At 37.7% G+C, this 20,068-nt stretch overlaps 1 protein-coding gene and 1 pseudogene across 2 annotated transcripts in view; one reads left to right on the top strand and one right to left on the bottom strand.

Annotated features, from left to right (window-relative positions):
* Positions 1–5,649: 5,649 nt before the first annotated feature.
* LOC111767193 (U6 spliceosomal RNA) lies at positions 5,650–5,750 on the top strand (annotated as a pseudogene).
* Positions 5,751–11,905: 6,155 nt separating this feature from the next.
* The window catches only part of GTF2A1 (general transcription factor IIA subunit 1), a 33,010-nt gene continuing 24,847 nt past the window's right edge, over positions 11,906–20,068 (bottom strand). For both annotated transcript variants that reach the window (XM_004470898.5, XM_058292828.2), the window contains exon 9: positions 11,906–16,783. In XM_004470898.5, coding sequence (XP_004470955.1) covers positions 16,676–16,783 — 108 coding nt within the window. In that variant the 3' untranslated portion in view covers positions 11,906–16,675. The remainder of the gene's footprint in view (positions 16,784–20,068) is intronic.

The raw sequence follows: 20,068 nt of genomic DNA, 5'->3' as shown, positions 1-20,068 counted from the left end.
ATGCAAAACTCCTGTTTGGTGTTCCATTTCACAGTCTCTTATCCCAGGGAAGTTACAGATTTCCTAGGCTATAAGGTGCTACTGGCAATGGCTTTGCTAAAATGTTATCTTATTCCTGACTTTCCTGAGGGTAGAATTGAGAAGGTCTGCTTATTGTCCTTCTAGGAACTAAGAACAAAGAGTAAACTGGGATTTACTCTACGACTATGTTAATAGAAAACCAGTTCAACTAGATCTGAGGAATGTATTTGAATTTTTCAGAGCTGCTTAATTAAAGAAATTTTTAATAAGCATGTTTCCAGATATTGATATAGCCTGTGCATTAAAATCAAAATTATTTCCAAGAGTACCTAGTCTCCAAGATGGCCAAATAAGTAATAAAGGCCCTACAGTCTTTGAATGTTCAGAAGGGATGTGAGACTGAATGTGTATTCAGGGCTGCCTCCAGACAATGTGGAGCTATGCTAATCCAAACTGGCTTGGATGTGGAGAATATGTAACTCACCTGGAGGAAATAACCTATCTGATACTAAGATCTGAAGAACCTAACCAAAGGTCTGTTTACCATCACTGTCAGTCTTCCTAATCCTATATCCTCTGTATAAAAGGGTCTGGAAAAGGCTGTTCGGGGCTCGGATTTTATTAGGACAAGAGTCCGCCGAGCCCGGCCGGTCAAAATAAACCAACTTCCTTCTCAGTATTCTCTCGTGTCCTGGCCTTCGAAACCGCGCCTATCCGAATTTCTCCATTACAATATCACATGTAAGGCAACACTTTCTTTTGATTCCCCAAAGCCAACATGATTACAAGCCTTTGGAATGTATCAAACTGTTTTTTGAATGTTTAAGAATAAAGGGGATTTGTGGCAATGAGGGTAGAGGGATGCCTCTCATCACATAATCATACCCTCATGTGCCTTGTATTTGAACACTAGGCATTACTGTTCTCCAAAGTCCCCCAGTCGTCCTCAGTCATCCTCGATCATGAAACTTCTCCACATGGCTCGGGACCAGTCCTCTTCACTTCTCTTCCTTATTCTCCAGGCAGCCTTCAAGTTTCCACAATCTCTTTTCATTTCTCATACAGAGCAGTTCTTGTGTCCACCCTGTATACCAAACCATCTGAGGCCTACTTACACGCATCCAAAACTAATTGAGCTGCTTTGAGAATCAAGGGCCTTCTATTTTCTCTATTTCCTAGCTCCAACCCCAAACACAGCAGAATCTGTGATATCAATCTTTTTATGACCATATTCCTAGGAATGGCTCTCCCCACTCATCCATGTCTTTAAGGAGAAGGGAACTATACAAAGACTCACCCTTCCCATTACATGAATTATGCCACCTTCCCCTGCTATCTTCCTTGGAGCAAAGAGTCCATTTTATCTTGTAAATAACAGTATTTTCCTTCTCACTGCAGAGAATAATGCCTGTTCTCCCATGGAAATGAGGATGACACATCAGGGCCATAGATGCAAACTGCCTGACCTGTACTAAGTGTGGGGCCTTATGGTAGCTACATAGTGATTTTTTTAAAAATGGAAATAAATCATGTTATCCTCCTGCTTAAGACCCTCCAATTATGCCCATTGCATTCAGAAAAAAATCCAATGCCTTTATCAGCAGGGCCTGCAAGGCCTACCTTCTAGCCCTTTCTTAATTCTCCATCCTCATCCCTATCACTCTCCCTCTTCCTTACAGCACTCCAGTCACACTGGCCTTCCTTCAATTCTTACATTCAAGAGCTATGTAGTGAGCATCTACCATGTGCCAGGTTTTGTTTGGGGCACTTGGGGTACATTAGTGAATGTAGCAGTCTGAGATTTTTTTTTTGAATCCCAAAAAGTTAAAGATTGTAAACAAATCTATTCCTCCAGGTGTGATACCTTTTGTATTAAATTCAGTTGAGGACCTTTGGCTAAATTACCTGTTGAGACTTCTGTGTGCATTTGACTTGGCTATGACTCAGGCTGAGTTCCGACCCCCTTGCTGGGTCTGACATAAATGGACACTCACATAGACAGACAGACAAGGAAGAGAGGGCTCTGTCATTTTTGATCCTGGGGCCCCAGGGAGAGATGACCCATTTGCCTGATAGTTTGCAGCTGACCTTGGGAAGAGAGCAGAACAGCTGAGACTGATATAGAAGGCCAGGAAAGAAATGAGCCTTATGCCAGGAGAGAGTAGCTTGGAAGCTGGGAGGGGAAGGAGAGCCCAGACAGAGATCAGTGACCATCTTGCTTCAACCTGTGGCAACTGACTTTGGTGAGAAAGCAACCTTGACTTGGACTTTATACAGCCTTGTATCTGTAGGCTTTTACCCTGAATAAACACTCTTTATAAAGCCAACAGATTTCTAATACTTTGCATCAGCAACTCCTTTGGCAGACCAATGCAGTGAAAAAAAATGAAAAACTCTTTCCCACTCAAAGGATGTTGTAGCAACTGTTCTGCTTTCTGAAACACTATTCCCCCAGAGTTTAGCAAGGTCTTACTTCTCATTCTTTAAGCCTCAGCTCAAATGTTATCTCCTTAGAGAAGATTCCTCCAACCATGTTTTCTCAAGTGATACACACACATCCTCCTCCTGGTCACTATGTACTTCATCATCTTTCTTTGGACTCAATTGGACTTTTCATTTTCCAATATTGTTTGATTAATTTTTAACTTATTTATCATTCATTCATTCATTTTACTTATTAATCATCTGTCTTTCAAACAAGAATATAAACTTCAAGAGAACTGGGACTTAGTCTGCTATCCTCCTATAATAGTGCCTTTCATGTTGCAGGCACTCACTAAATTAGGCTAACTGAATTAATTAATTAATTAATTAAACTGCTTCTACACTTGCTCGAGAATAGTCCACCTGTTCCGGGTGTTTTTGGTTGTCAATCTTGGTGTTATCAACCCTGCAATCCTCTGGGTTCAGAGGTGAACATATAACCCAACTAAGGTAAATTGTGGTCCTACATTCTTTCATTCTTTTAGATATAATGATTTTCCCGGGGTCCAACCCTGGCAAATTGGTATTTTTATCCAAACTGTTCAAAATAGGACATTAAGAGGAGTCTCTCTTTCTTCTTCTTGGCATCTCTCTCTTCTTGGCTCACAAACTTTAGCTATATACAAGTAGGGCCATTCATAGCCACCATCTCTCTTTGTCATAGAAAGAGCCTATCAAGGGCAGGCAAGAATGAGGTCAAAACTTAAAGTTAAGGAAAGTAGATGTGGCTTAAGCAATGGGGCTGCCATCTACCATATAGAAGGTCCAGGGTTCGATTCCTGGGGCCTTCTGGTGAAGGCAAGCTGGCCTACCTAGTGAGCTGGCCTGAGCAGAGAGCTGGCCCATGCAGAGTACAGGCCATGCAGTGTGCTGGCCCGTGCAGGAGTGCTGGCCCACACAGAGTGCTGGCCCACGCAGAGTGATGGCCCACACAGAGAGCTGGTGCAGCAAGATGACACAACAAAAAGAGACAAAGAGGAGAGACAATAAGAGACACAGCAGATCAGGGTGCTGAGGTGGCACAAGAGATTGAGTGCCTCTCTCCCACTCTGGAAGGTCCCAGGATCAGTTCCCAGTGCTGCCTAAAAAGAAGACAAGTAGACACAGAAGAACACACCGCAAATGGACTCAGAAAGCAGACAGCAAGTGCAAAATAATGAGGGGCAGAGGGAGAAATAAATAAATCTTAAAAAAAAACAACTTAAAGTTAAGCAGGGCCAAAAGGTGGAGCTAAAGGGAGACTGGAGAACCTCTGCTTCCAGTCTTCCTTGAATCTGTTATCCTAAATCTGTGAGCCACTAAATTTCCATTTTTGCTTAAGCCAGTTTAGGTAGGGGGTCCCTTTACAATCCAAATGACAGAGTCCTAACTATGAGTAGGTGCTTCACAGGGGTAACTCCCAGGGCCTCAGCAGCTCCTTTCCAAATGAAAGTATAAAGCCCAGCAACACCAAGCACCAGCCAGGGCATGTGGAATGCTGTTTAAAAACTAAGCTTGAGAGAGGGCCGGTCCCAGTCCATTCCGCCATTTCAGAGCAGCTTCATAGAGCTTGAGAAGCCCCTGTCATTCTTTCTTCTTCACACTAATCAGAAAGCAACTAGGAACAAGTCTTACGGTCAGTGGAATTTGACTTTTTTCCCTACCAGAGACCCACCCTGAAAAGCATCATTTTGCCCAAGGTCTGGTCATCAATCACACTAGCAATGGCTATGACCCTGCCTCCACTTTCCCCCACCACCCTTTTCCAATGGCCATAGTCCAGACGAGAGGCAAACAAAAATCATATGCCTAAACACGTAGCTGTGGCTGGCTTATTTATTCTATTCCTCTGCAAAAGGAGAAAATCAATGACACCAGTCAAGTTGATTGTGGTGAGTTTGTTGCAAAGCAATACCTTCCTGCCAAAGCCAGAGCCAGAGTGATTCACACTGGCTGCTTTAAATCTCGTTGGCAAACCCAAGTTTAAACAGCAGCAAAATTCTCAGCAAAAATCAGACAGTAGAGGGGAGTCCCTGATGTTTCTATGCTTAGCACTTGGCTGGGCCACATGGTTCTCGGTTTAACTCTCCGTTTTCTTGAATACTATGGTAGATCAAATTATGTATCCCAGAAAAAGACATTGCTATAGCAGCAAAGAGAAGTCGGTGATCATGATATTGAGGACCAGGAAGCATGACTCTTCTGAGAAGGAAGATTTATTAATAGTTGGCCAGGCCCAGGGGACTTCTGTCCAAAAAACCAAGCCCTGAATAGGATTTCTAGGTCCCTTTTATATAGAGGATGTAGGAGCAGGGGTCAAGCAGTGCTTTTATGCAAGCAGGACTTTCTTCATTGGTTTCTTAGAGTTTTAGGGGTTTGTTTGGATACCAGGTAGGTTTGGGTTAACATACCAGGTAAGCTTGAATTAACATATTGCCCACATTCCATCTGGATGTAAGTTCGAATACACATTCAGTCTGTACCCTTCCTGAATGTTCAAAGCCTATAGAGCCTATATCACTTAATTGGCTTTCTGGAAACTAGGCAAACTTGGATACGGCATTAGATAAATTTGAATTCATGCAGAGGCCATATTAACATGTTCTTAATCTTAATCTTCATACCTTTGGGAATGAAACCAATCATAAATAGGATGCTTTGAAGACATATTACCAGTTTATATATGGACTCATTTGTGAATAGGATCTTTTAAGATCCTATTTAGGTGAGGCCAAACTGAATGAAGGCTGACCTTAATCCACATCACTGGAGTCATTTATAAGTAGAAGGAATTGGGACACAGAAAACCACACAGGAGGAGATCAAAGACATTGCCGTGTGATGAGAAGAAGAGATGAAAGCCAAGGAACCCCAAGAATTGCAGCAACCCAGCACCAGAATGCTAAAGATTTCAGGGAGAAAGCATGGTCTTACCAATGCCTTGATTTTGGACGTCTAGCCTCCAAAACTGTGAGCCAATAAATTCTTGTTGGGAAGCCAAACATTTTGTGGTATTTGTTTCAGCAGCTTGGCAAACTAAGACAAATACATTTATAATCTTCAGGGACCTATTTCTTTCCTTTAAACCTCCCACCTTGAGAACAGCATCTCATTTCTCCCTATCTGTTCTCTTAAGTTCAGTACTACAATCAAGAGTTTATCCAAATGCTCACTTTGGCAGCACAAAAGCTAAAATTGGAATGATACAGAGAAGATTAGCTTGGCCCATAGACGACACAGATATACATGAAGCATTCCATATTTTTCAACCACTCTGGAGAACTGTTTGGCAGTTCTTAAGGAAGTTGAATGTAGACTTGCCATGGGACCCAGCAATACCATTTAGGTATATACCTAGAAGAATTGAGAGCAGTGACACAAATGGACATCTGCACACCAATGTTCATAGCAGCATTATTCACAATAGCCAAAAATTGGAAATAACCCAAGTGTCCATCAACCGATGAATGGATAAACATATTGGGGTGTGTGCACACCATGAAATATTATACAGCAGTAAGAAGAAATGAAGTCGTGAAACATATGACAACATGGATGAACCTGGAGGACATTATGTTGAGTAAAGCAAGCCCAAAACAAAAGAACAAAAACTGTGTGATTGCCCTATTATGAACTAAATATATTATGTGAAATATGAATACAGGTAAAATTGCATATATAAGACCATTTTTTTTAAGTTGAACAAATATAGGTTAATACTACAAAATATTAATACCAGACCCCCCAAAAAACCATTATACTAAGTGGAGACCAGAGTACAACATATTGTATAACTCCATTTAAATAAAATGTAAATATAAATCAATTTATAAAGATGAAATTAAATTAGTGGTTATGTAGGGTTGGGGAAGGAATGCTAAGGGGCATGGAGTCTTTCTTTTTGGAGTAATGAAATTGTTCTAAAATTTTTGAGATGATGAATATACAACATTGTGATTATACTAAAAGCCATTGATTGTATACTTTGGATAACTCAAATGGTATGTGAGATACTCAAATGATATCTCAATAAAACTGCCTAATAAACAAATAAATAATTGTACAAGAGTAGCCAGAAATAGCAGCTATGTACAGCAGGGGAAACAGAGAGATTGAGTGGTGAGGAATTTTCTTTGTTTATTTGTCTATTTTTTTTGTTTATTACTATTATTAAAATAGTGAGAATGCTCTAGTAATGATTGAAGTGACAAACGCACAACTATAGATTATACCAAATACCATTGATTGTACACTTTGGATGAATTGTATGCTTTATTAATATGTATCAATAAAATTGATTTGTTTAAAAAAAATAGAGTTCATCAGAAACAAAGCTTCCTCACATATACTGAAATCATTTTTATTCAATTGCCAAAACCTAGAGGCAAAAAAAAAAAATTAAGGGAAGCGGATTTGGCCCAATGGATAGAGCGTCTGTCTACCACATGGGAGGTCCGTGGTTCAAACCCCAGGCCTCCTTGACCCGTGTGGAGCTGGCCCACGCACAGTGCTAATGCACGCAAGGAGTGCTACGCCATGCAGGGGTGTCCCCCGCGTAGGGATGCCCCATGCGCAAGGAGTGCGCCCCGTAATGAGAACCAACCAGCACGAAAGAAAGTGCAGCCTGTCCAAGAATGGCACCGCACACACGGAGAGCTGACACAACAAGATGACGCATCAAAAAGAAACACAGATTCCAGTGCCGCTGATAAAGAATAGAAGCGGTCACAGAAGAACACGCAGAGAATGGACATAGAGAGCAGACAACTGGAGGGGAGGGGAGAGAAATAAATAAAAACAAATCTTAAAAAAAAAAAATTAAATTAGCAGCTTTTCCCAAATATAGGGTATGCTTCTGATGCCCAGTTTCTAGTATATTTGACTGCTGAGCACTTAATTTTTTAACACTCCTCCCTCCCTTATATGAAACAATTACTTTCAGTAATATTCATGAAACAAAATGAATATATTATGTATTTCATGTATGGACCAAAATTTGCTCTTACCAAAGAAAACAATTGCACTTCACAATTCACACTGTTTACTTTTTCATATGTAAGCACAAATAAAAACTCCAAGTTGTCAGATAGAATTACAAATTTTAATAACTCATGCCCTGCTCTTCTTCCTGATGATCATTGTACTGTTTCTTTTTTATCTACTGTTTAATCACAGATATATATATAATACTACCACTGGAGGCATGAGCTAAGCCTGAGGTGAATGCAATCAATTCCAAACCACAGAAACTAAGTCTTGAAATAAATATGTAACTGAACCCTGCATGTTGGGGTCCCCATTAATGTCTAACAGAGCTTATTAGAAGATATTAATATAAATGTGCTGATCTGAAGCTAACAAATTTATTATTATTAAAACTCAACATCTACTGCTGCAATATGACCTGCAATTAGCTCAATTAAAACTGAAACCGAAAAATAGTTCCTGTGGGAATGCTTCGCCATGGATATTGTTTAAAATTGCAGGCACATGGTGGTAATGATTTAGTCTGTTTTATTGTTATGTCTAAATTCTCTGGCAACAATTCCCCCTGCTTATTGCCTGCTCCCAGGGCAGCATGCTCCTATCACCCAGCCTTGGCATGCCACTACTTGGCAGAGTATGCCAAGGTGGGGCAGAATGTGTCAGCTTTACCCAAAGGCAGTCCCGACTATGAGGGCTACCATGGTCATGTACTTAAGTTAAAACATGAAAATGGAACTTTTCTATGACCATAGGACAACAAGCCTCTGGGTTCCTATAGTCCTGTTCACCCTGCTATGACACCTCCAAAGCAGGGAACACTTTGGTCACATTAGGAAGCTCTTCTAGGAATAAATTTCTGTCACTTTTAGACCCACCAGGAAAGAAGTGATGCAAGCTGAATGTAGACAATGCTCCTTGGGCAAACAAAAGTATTGATCTTTTTCTAAAAATACACATTTCTCCTTCAATTCATTTAACCTGAACACTATTAAAGGAAGGAAAATCCCTAAGTGAGCACTTGGCTGGTCTCCAAGTCAGTGCAGGACAACTCTCTAGGGTGACTTCATGATCATGACCCAGGCAGAGTTTTTATTTGCCTTCCTGATGAGGAAAGAGAACGCCTCCTCTGAATAGAAACAGGAGACTAGGCTGTGGCAAGGACCACAGCCTCTTGTTAGTAGGTTTAGCGTAACTGGAAACCATTTGTTTCCTGCAACCTGGGGAGATGGAGAGACCTACCTCATCCTGGCTAAACTGGGGAAGAGGCATCTTGACTGGACAACCCTCCCATGCGTTACTATGTCTTACTATGCCATCGTTTTTTTTAAGATTTATTTTTTATTTATTTCTCTCCCCTTCCCTGCCCCGCCACCCTCCCCCCCTCCCCCCAGCTGTCTGCTTTCTTTCTGTGTCTATTTGCTTTGTGTTCTTTTGTGTCCGCTGTATTCTTATCAGCGGCACCCAGAACCTGTGTCTCTTTTTGTTGCATCATCTTGTTGTGTCAGCTCTCTGTGTGTGCAGTGTCATTCCTGGGCAGGCTGCATTTTTTTTGCCTTGGGCGGCTCTCCTTACAGGATACACTCCTTGCGCGTGGGGCTCCCCTACGCGGGGACACCCCTGCGTGGCAGGGCACTCTTGCGCACATCAGCACTGCGCATGGGCCAGCTCCACACGGGTCAAGGAGGCCCGGGGTTTGAACCGTGGACCTCCCATGTGGTAGGTGGACACCCTATCCGTTGGGCCAGATCCACTTGTCTTACTATGTCATCTTAAGCAAATACTTGACCTCCATAAAACTCAGTCAACCCATCTGTAAAATGAAGATAAAAAATAACCACATTCAAGGCTATTGTGATAATTAAATGAGCAGACAAAAGTATTTGGCACTCAAGAAATAGTCATTCTTAGCCATCTTCCCCTCATTGAAGCCTGTATTCCAAACTCTGCCCCACTAAGAGAAGCGCCACGTAGGAAATCTTTCAGTGCCCGTCTCTTTCTGTCATTAAATACCCTTCCTATTTGAGAACAAGAACCCCTCTCCCAAGGTACCTTGGCTGTGGGAGTTGGGACTCTAGGGGAGGCTTCAGAACATATGGAATGTATCAAAAAAAGGATTTTATGGACATGGACTTTATATTAAGTATATATCACACACACACACCCTAGAATGTAGGATATAAACTAAGTGCCATTTCACAAAAGGACACAGGGACTTAATAGATATTCATACTGAGAAAGTATTTTTTTATATTTAGGTCTCTGATCCATTTTGAGTTGATTTTTGTATAGGGAGTGAGACAGGGGTCCTCTTTCAATCTTTCGATTCTTAAGACATGTTAAAGTATGTCAATTTTATTGAACGTCTCAAAGAACCAACATTTGATTTTGTTATTTTCTATATTGTTTTTGATTTTTGTTCTCAATTTCATTTATTTCTGCTCTAATCTTTCTTTCTTTCCTTCTGCTTGCTTAGAAATTGGTTTGCTGTACTTTTTCTAGTTCTTCCAGATTTGTTAGATCTTTGATTTTAGCTCTCTTCTCTTTAAATTTGGCATTTAGGGCACATTTCCCTCTCTGAACTGCCTTCACGGATTCCCATAAGTTTTGATAAGTTGTGTTCTCATTTTCATTCGTTTCGAGATATTTGCTAGTTTCTCTTAAAATTTCTTCTTTGACCCACTAATTGTTTAGAAATGTGTGTGGAGCTGGCCATGCGCGGCGCTGATGCGCGCAAGGAGTGCCGTGCCACGCAAGGGTGTCCCCCGCGTGGGGGAGCCCCACGTGCAAGGAGTGCACCCGTGAGGAAAGCCGCCCAGCGTGAAAAGAGAGAGCAGCCTGCCCAGGAATGGCGCCGCCCACACTTCCCGTGCCGCTGACGACAACAGAAGCGGACAAAGAAACAAGACACAGCAAATAGACACAGAGAACAGACAACCACGGGAGGGGGGGAATTAAATAAATAAATAAATCTTTAAAAAAAAAAGTGTTGTTTAACCTCCACACACTTGTGAATTTTCCCCTTTCCTATCTCAGATCATTCCATTATGATCTGAAAAAGTGCTTTGTTTAATTTCAATCCTTTTTATACCCACCATGTGGTCTATCCTGGAGAAAGGTCCATGAGCACTTGAGAAGAATGTATAACCCATTGATTTGGGGTGCAATGTTCTGTATACATCTGTAAGGTCTAACTCATTTAACATATTGTTCAAGTTGTTTCCTTGTTGAACTTCTGTCTAGTTGTTTTAGTCTCCAGCTATAATTGTAGAGATGTCTTTTTCTCCCTCCAGTTTTTCCAGAGTTTGCATCATAAATTTTGGGGCACCCTGGTTAGGTGCATAGATCTTTATGATTGTTTCATCATCCTGGTGGATTGTCCCTTTTGTTAGTATATAATAGCCTTCTGTATCTCTTTTAACTTTTTTGCACTCAAAGTCTGTTTTGTCTGATTAGTATAGCTACCCCTGTTCTTTTATTACTATTTGCATGGAGTATCTTTTTCCAGCCTTCCACTTTCAGCCAGTTTGTATCCCTGGGTCTAAGGTGAGTCTCTTGTAAGCAACATATGAATGGCTCATGTTTTTTTATCCATTCTGACAACCTGTATCTTTTGATTGGGGAGTTTAATACATTCACATTCAATATTACTGTAAATGCATTATTTTGCTTTCACCATTTTTTTCTTTGGTTTTCATATGTCATAGCTTATTTTCATCTGTGTTTTTATTCTTTTGGTTATATATATATAACCACATCTTTCTCCTTGACTGGAGGGTTGGCATAAAGGCCATCAGCCTCCAGGAAATCAGGCAGCCAACAGTCACTTAGAAGATGGGCTCTGGTCAAAACTAGTGAAGTTTTCCTAACTTCCATGCTTACCACCTCTCAAGGATGTTTTTCTTCCTAAGGAACAGGACAGAATCAACTAATATTTGGGGAAATTATTTATTTTAAAAATATTAGCGTTCTATTATAGTCTCAGCTTTGGGAAAACCCAGTCTATTTTAGATCTATAATTCAGGAAATGTTTACATTAGAAAAAAGTTTTAAAGCCTTTCCATTGTTTCATTATCCCTCTCTACACCCACTATTCATTGTTATCCCTCAGGCACCTTCTACTACAGCCAGATACATTGCTTCACTAACCCAACAGTTTGATTGTAACCAAACCTTCCTCTGCCTCTCCTTAATTGGATCACATCCTCTTTTACTATTTTTGACCATTTAAAAATTTTTCAAATCCACTAGTCATTTTATACTATGCAAATAATTAAGACACCTGAGTGGTTACCATGTACCAAGCATTAGTCCAAGAGCTTTACGTATGTTACCTCATATAACTCTCAATCCCTATGTTCACTTTATAGGATACTGAAGCTACAAAAAGTTATCATCTTCAATGTAGGAACATGAATTCAACTGCAAAAATACAAGATTTGCTGACAATGAACAAAATCTTTATTATGATTGGATTAATAGTTAAAATTTGCATATTTCCTAAATTAGTATATAATAGGAATAAAAAAATTACAAAAAGGCAAGCTTTTTCATGATTCATTTAAATTAACTATAAAATTAAAATATCTTTTACCTTCAAAAATAACACAAAATATATTCAATATATAACATAAAACTCAATAATCCAATTCTCCTAATATGCAATTATTTACAAACTCTGAACTAAAGCAAGGGAAGATTTAGCTAAATAGTGAAATAAGAAAACAAAAATGTTCTCAATTTTATCCTAAGGAATCTATTCTTTGTAGTAGAAATACTTATTTGATATGATATGCTAATTATATTCATTTTAAATTACACTTTGTTGGCATGAATTTAGCCCAATTTAAATTATTGTGTGCTCAGGAAAATACAACTATTCTTTTTAAAAACTATTAGGCATTTTAAAGAGTTTAAGAATTCAGACTAACATCTCACCTTACTTATATCAAATGTAAAGAATTTAATCATACCCTTAATAATGGAATTTATTCTCATTAACAATATAAATCATTTTCCTTTCTAAACCATATAATTTCACTCATTTATTTAACAATGTCATACACTCTAGTAAGCAAAGCAAGCAACATTACTTTTTTTAAATAACATCTTTAATTAAAGTTTTTGCAAAGGTAAAATATTAAACTTAAAATAGTCTTAGTACATCAAAATACTAAGTTCTCTAATTGTATTCCAAGGATGGTCTTTAAAACAAAATATTCTGTATATCGCAGAACAGCAACCTTGATCTGCAATTGTACAGAATGAATTTTACAAACATAATAAATATATTTACGCCCTTACACATAACAGTATGTACAACAGCAGTTGACAATAGTAGCTCCGGAACAGCAAAAGGATTAGCCCCTCCCCCATAATTGTAGCCCTGACACATACTGGACTGATTTAAGGAATATTGACTGCAAAACTAGTTACTAATTCAATCTAGTTCTTCCCTTAAAAGAGAAGAAATAATTTGAAATGAAAATATTAAGTTTGGTGTGTTCTTCTTTAAACCATAGAAAATGACAAAAGACAGACTAAGTAAGGCAGGCTTACAAAAGGAAGAATACAGAATAATTTCCATAGCATAATAGTGGATTAAAATGCAAAGCTTATTTAACATAAATCCATGAGGAAATATATAAAACAATCATTTTTAACCAATGAATTTAAAATCTGAAATGGCTGATTCAGACAGGTAGGTGAAACACACACATGAAATAAAATGAAACTGTACAAAGACAGATCAATAAAATATTACATTGCACAAAAGCTCAAAAAGTTTAAGATGAAATAATCTGAAAGGATAGGAATTTTCTCAAGTGGAAGAAAATGCTAAGTTATAAAGGAAACTCCCAAGAGGAAATTTTGTCTATTTTCCTATATAAGGTTTATTTCCCCTATGAAAAGAATGGTGACATTATTGCTCTGAAATAATTAAGTTACTCTTAGAGGGAGACAACCCTTTTTATTCCCCAATAAAAGCCAGTTTAAAAAAAAAAAAAGCAAAATCTTTGATTTTCACTATAGCAAAAGAAAATCATTGTACAAAAGCTGTATTGTTATGTTCTTGCTTTCTAAAACCAGAACCTTTCAGAAATATGCTCAAGAACACATTTTAATCACTATACACACTGCTCAAATCTTGATATATTCCTAGAAGAATAACATCGAGGTGGCATTGATTTTAAAAGAGGCAACATGTAAGTATGATATTAGGGTAGCATTTAACAGAAAGAAAGGTGAACATTTAAAAAAATATAAAAGCCCAATATAAAGATTCCCCTCATATAACAGACATTTTATTCTAGAAACTAATTGCACATTAAAGAGTTGTTTTTAAGCTGTATGTGGCACTCACAGAAATTAAATGTGCTCTCAGGCATTCAAGTGATCTGGTTATCCCAATGACCAACAAGCTAGAGTATATATATTGAAAGGCACACATTTCTACATTTTAGCTAGGAATTTTGGGTAAATTTTTCTTAGCACAGTTGATTAATGTTAATTTGCTTTTCTTTATAAAGTAAAAGGTGCCATCACCATCTGTGCAAATCTCTTCTGAAACCTTTAGTCATTTCCATAATATAAATTAGAGCTATTTTCCTCCTTTGGATAAACATGTTACTTTCATTTTAAAACTGTGAAAGTGGGAATCCTTTGCTTTTCAAAGGAATGACATTTATGGAACCTAATGAAATGATTTGCTAAATACAATGTTTAAAACATGATTAAGAATTCAAGTACAATAAAAGCAAGTGACATTCTTATTGCAAGCCACTATAATAAAACTAAAACGTGCTATCTGATTAAAAAGGAACACAATGCAGTAATATATAAGATCACAATTTAGTACGCAGTTTGTTTGGACCAGCTTTCAGAATTTTCACAGGTAAAAGTAATTGCCAAGCATGCCATATAATTAATATGCAATACACAGGTGCAAATATAAATGGTTATTTCCTGCTTTAAAATAACCCTAGTGAATCATTCTGAAAGCAGTGGTTGTTCATGTTTGAAAATAAAGTTATAAAAACAGGCCAGTATTCAATGCTACCATGAATACAAATATTTGTCTACATAAGAGGGCCCAAGACAAGATCTGAGTATCATACAGTAATCCAATTCTCAGTAGCGTAAGAACTACTCAATAGCCAAAAGGTTTCACTTAACCAACACTGCAGCACTGCTAAACTTTATAGGTAGTTCAGGTCGTTGACTTCTTTATTGGGTAAATATAAACCTACCAGCAATTTTACTGAAGGGCAACTGACTAACAGGACTTTTGTGATTTCACCACCTTCCTTCTCCTCCTTCTCCCAGTTTCAGTAATAAAAAAACTGTGTGTGCTTTGGGAGTAGTGGGGTAAACAAACAAACACACACACACACACACCCCTCCCCGGCAAAAAACAAAAACATTAAACAAACGCAGTCAAAATAAAAACCGTACTCTCAGTCATGGCATCTAAATAAAATTTAACTACTAGCATGCTAGAAATCACCATTTACAACAAAGCTGAGAACATAAGTTAAAAGAACCAAGCTGGTAAGTGGGAAGGGAAATAGGCAAAAAAATTCATTAGGCTTTTTGAGAAGTTTAAAGATTTGTGTTTAAAAAAGAAAAAAACACTATATAAAAGCTCACAGTTTTCTTCTTTGCAATGTACTTTTTAAGTGTGTTACTTCTAGAAACACACAAAGGCAAAAACAAAAAATGCAGACAAAAAATGGAAGACAAAAAAAATCCATAGACAAGTAACTTAAATACGTGTGACTTTTTCAAGATAAACCATGAAAAGCTGAGTTAGTTATAAGAACACAATGGTCAAGACAAGTGTTCCTATAGTTCCCCTAGGCAGCTAGTTCACACTACGAACACAACATTGCCATATTGTTCTTTGGAGCCCCTTAAACAATAGTTATGCAATTCTTAAGTACATATTAAATTTATTATTTTTAATATACAAGTTTCTATGCTTTCTTTCCAATGTGCAAACTGGAGCCCATGTCTATATTATCAATGACCTAAAAGGGCCACCAAATGAAATAGAGGTAAATTTGTACTTAGTGGCCTACTTCCCTCCACCCTCAAAATTTTCCCCACAAATTACAAAGTTGCTTTTTAAAAAACTTGTCCAATTAGAATAGGCTTTTCAATTCTTTACTAGCAAACACAAGAAACTTTTATAATTACTAAAATTGTTTAATAAAAATTCAGGTCCTCACTGCCTGCCCTATGCTTCAATCAATGTTTCAGAATGCTATCTGAATGTACGTTTAGCTTAAAGACTAACCACATATATAAGCACACTTCAGCCCAACAAGAAAAAATCTGTATCTACTTATTTGTATACAATTTCAGCTAGATGCTACCTTTGTGAAATAAACCGTATTCCTGAGGAGCCAACTGGGATTTCTTTTTAAGGTATGAGACTAAAAGAAACAAATACAGTAAGAACATTAAACTTGTCATTTTAATTCCACTCAAGTCAGATAAGACCCAAGTCTTTAAATTACATTTACTATGTATGAAACCCTAATTAAAAGAAATATTCATTTCTGGATCAAGTTTTGCCTCCAAACTAAATGTGATCACCTTTTACTCTTAGATGTTTCATGAAGCAGGGAAGGAAGAGGTATATGTTACTGAGGAAGAATAGCAAGTAAAAATATTTAAGACGTATTATGAGATTTTAAATTGTTTCCTTATACAAGTGATTTAAAATTCAACACCATGATTCTTACCCTTTTGTAAAAAGCACACACGCAACTTTTACCAAATATAACCACACACAATAAGCAGTTTCAGTTCAATCTATCAAAAGGGAAGTTTCTTCAGTTCATTCCAACAAATATCTTCTGATTTAACCCAAGTTGGAGGAAGGAATATAGACAAAGCTTTACATGCTAATTATCGGTGGCAGGTACCTGTATTTAAAATTGACGATTATGGTTTTCCTACACAAAACCCCAGCCCTCCCCCCTCAACAGCCCCAGGTGCTACAGTTCCATGGCTTGCCAGTTAGAAGTAGTGTCTATGTTGTCAAGGTCTATCTTTGTTCCAGTAGCTTTGCTTCTACTGCACTTTTTTGACATGCAGAAGTTAAGTTTTGGTTGGTGTATGTCCCAAGTTTCAAACTGTCCACTTTAATTTTTTTTTTTAGTTTGTTTTGTTTTACTTATAAAAGAAAAGAAGCAACTCTTCACCATTCTGCATCTCCAATGGCTTTGGAAAATATATAATCTCTTCCATTAAGATTCATGATGCCATCCTTGAGGTGAAATTTCCATTTATTTTTACTTCTGTGTATCTAAAGAAACAAAAAGAAAAAAATTAGATACAATCAGAAGACTGTATCTCATTCACTCTTAAAAAAACGAATTTATCTGTAATTAGCAATATTTTGTCGCTCTAAGTACTTTAAAGATCACTATTTTGCCTTTTTTTTTTTGCAATAACTCCTGGTATGTCTTTCTTTGTTTCTCTTATCTACTGACCACCAAGACACCCACTACCTTTCCTCAATATTGGAGTCACATTTACAACCATTCTTTTCTTTTTCCCTGTATGTAATTGTCAGCATAACAACGTCTGTATTGATGACCCTTTTAATAATGCAGCCACCTCACAGTAAGAGTATTATTAATATTAGCATTTCTCATCTCTATTTTATCTCTATTCCAATTTAATTGTATTTAGGATGATCTGAAAACATTACTCTTTCCCAATGCTAAAATCCCTATGACATTAATTTGTAGGTATATACAATTACGAACGGATTTACCAAAATAAAGTTCCACAGTGATCTCCTAATTATGTAACCTTATGCATGGCAAGCATTTAACAAATACTGCTGAAGGAATGCTAACATTCAGTTACTTACAGATTTCAAAACTATGTACATCCATGGAAGTCATTAGACTTGAATGTATATAAATATACCATACTTAACATGTCCAAAATTGAACTGATCTTGCCTCTCCCAAACCTGTTCCCCTATACCTTTCCTTTTCTGAGTTAATAGTATTATCATTCCTCAGTCTCATGAAAAAACGTTGGAGCCATTCTTCATTCTGTTTTCTTTTCTACCACACATCCAAGAGAGTCAAGATATCCAGATGACTTTTCTTTCAAAATGTATAAAAGATCCAACAACTTTTCACTAACTCCAATAATATGCCCCAGTCTGAGTCACCATTATCTCTCACCTGGATCACTACAATATCTCCCCCTTGTCTCCTTGCTTCTCACCCTGTGTCCTCCTCATACTTTGTTCTCTACAAAGAAGGCAAAGTAAAATGTATATCATGCCACTGTCTCTTCAAAATCATTCAGTAATTAACTTCCCATCTCACTCAGAACAAGAGCCTTACAAAGCCTCACAACAGCTATTCCCTCTTACTCTCCGACTTAATCTACTACTGCACTCTCTTCCTCCCTCATTTCAATCCAGCCACACTGGCCTCCTTGCTGCTCGTATGCCCCCAAATAATGGCAGAGCTAACTCTCCTAAAGTCTTTGCTCAAATGTCTTCTACTCAAGATATATGACTACCCTATTTAAAACTGCAATGTGGTCCCTTTCCATGCTCTGTATTTTTCCGTACCAATTATCAGCTTCTAATATACAAATTAAATAATTTATTAGGGTTTTAACATCTGCCTCCTCCTCTGCCCCCCGCACTAGAATAAGCTTTCCAATGGCAGGGATTGTTTTGTTTTGTTCACGGATACATCTCGAAACTCCAAGAATAGTGTCCTGAAGATCATGGACACTCAATAAATATTTCTGGAATGAGAAGACCTCGGTCTCCTCTTTTTCTCTGACCACAAGGAGAGAAAGCAATAATTACACCCTAAAAATGTATATACAAATTTATTTCTAGCATGAACTGAGTGACTACAACCTAGGAGAAAGTAGGATTATACAAAGATATAAATGAAAGCAATGAAGAGCCAGGAAATAGGAATTCCACTGATCAGTAAAGAAACTGATTAGATTCCACTGCAAGGCAACTTGCAAGAAAATAAATGCAGAAAGTTTCATGGGTTAAATAATAGTCAATATCCGCAGCATTGAAGTTATATTTAATAATAAATGGTGAGTGCCTACAATTGAAAGCAGGATTACATTCAGCATCCATGTGGAATCTAAGCCCCCTCTTGATATAAATGTGGAGTGGACACAACCATTCCAAGGTCCACAGGATGGAGGAATAGAGTATGGATTAGAGTGGACTTACTGATATTCTATTCATGAACTATTGTGATTAGTAATCAAAGAAAATGTGGCATTGGTGTGGAGAAAGTGGCCATGGTGGCTGCTGGGGGTTGGGAATGGGAGGAAGAGATGAGATGTGGAGGTGTTTTCAGGACTTGAGTTGTCCTGGGTGATGCTGCAGGGACAGTTATTGGACATTGTATGTCCTCCCATGGCCCACTGGGTGGAACGTGGGAGAGTGTGGGCTATGATGTGGACCACTGACCATGAGGTGCAGGGGGCTCAGAGATGTATTCACCAAATGCAATGAATGTCTCATGATGATGGAGGAGATTGTTGTTACGGGGGGAGGAGTAGGGTGAGGGGGGTGGGAGTATATGGGGACCTCATATTTTTCGAATGTAATATTAAAAAAATAAAGACAAAAAAAAAAAGGTAAATATTTTCAATTGAATAAAAGCACAAAGTACAAATTAGATTCTGATTTGACCCCCAATATAAATACCATTATTACTTCTAAGATCTCTTCTATAATTGACGTGAAATTCTAAAGTTTAAGGCTTAAAAACTGAACTCATAAAATTAAAGTCGACTCAAATTATATTCAGCCCCATTTTAACCAATCACAGAATACAAATGTTTACTGATGGCTAAACATCAAGCTGCCAGCCCACCCCTGCTATCAAGTCAGCTGATAGTTAAAATCAGATATCTCCAGTCTTTAAATATGTTTACCATCCACATTATTAAAGCTATTTTCAATTCCTTTAAAACATAGTAATAAAACCAATTTTGACCTTTAAAATATTAATATACAGTTTGTGCCAAAAGAGAACAAAACCATTTTCCTCTCTTCCTATAACAGGAAAATATTTAGTTGCATATTCTTTAGTCAGGCAATGTAAAGGCTCTCTCTTGCCTGATAAATCTGACATCTTACAAAATCATGTTCTAGCTAATTTGATTGCAAAAGGTTCCCTTAAGACTGCCTAACAAGGTTTACTGGTATCTCCTGAAGACCTCAATACTCTTGGGTCTACATGTATAAGAAATAACATTTCATATAACATGCCTGGTATAACATATTCAGTACACTCAACCAGTAGTAGTGCTTTTTTGCAATAAGTACAGCTACTTATCACATTCATTTCTATAAAAGCAACAGGACTTTAAGATTTTCTTCATCAATTAAAAAAAAATTAATGCAGGGCAGGAATTTTCCATGTTCATAACTTCCAGTGAATGGCACATTAGGCAGTCAAAAAATATTCACTACAAAAACCCAATGGGTAGGGAGTGGGGCATGTGGGAATCCCCTATAGTTTCTATGTAACTTTTATGTAATCTAAGATCTTTAAAAAAATAAAAATTTTTA

Source organism: Dasypus novemcinctus, chromosome 3 (assembly GCF_030445035.2).
Source record: "Dasypus novemcinctus isolate mDasNov1 chromosome 3, mDasNov1.1.hap2, whole genome shotgun sequence".
Classification (NCBI taxonomy): domain Eukaryota; kingdom Metazoa; phylum Chordata; class Mammalia; order Cingulata; family Dasypodidae; genus Dasypus; species Dasypus novemcinctus.
Note: the sequence above shows the minus strand (reverse complement) of the source record. Positions and strands in the feature narration are given on the sequence as shown.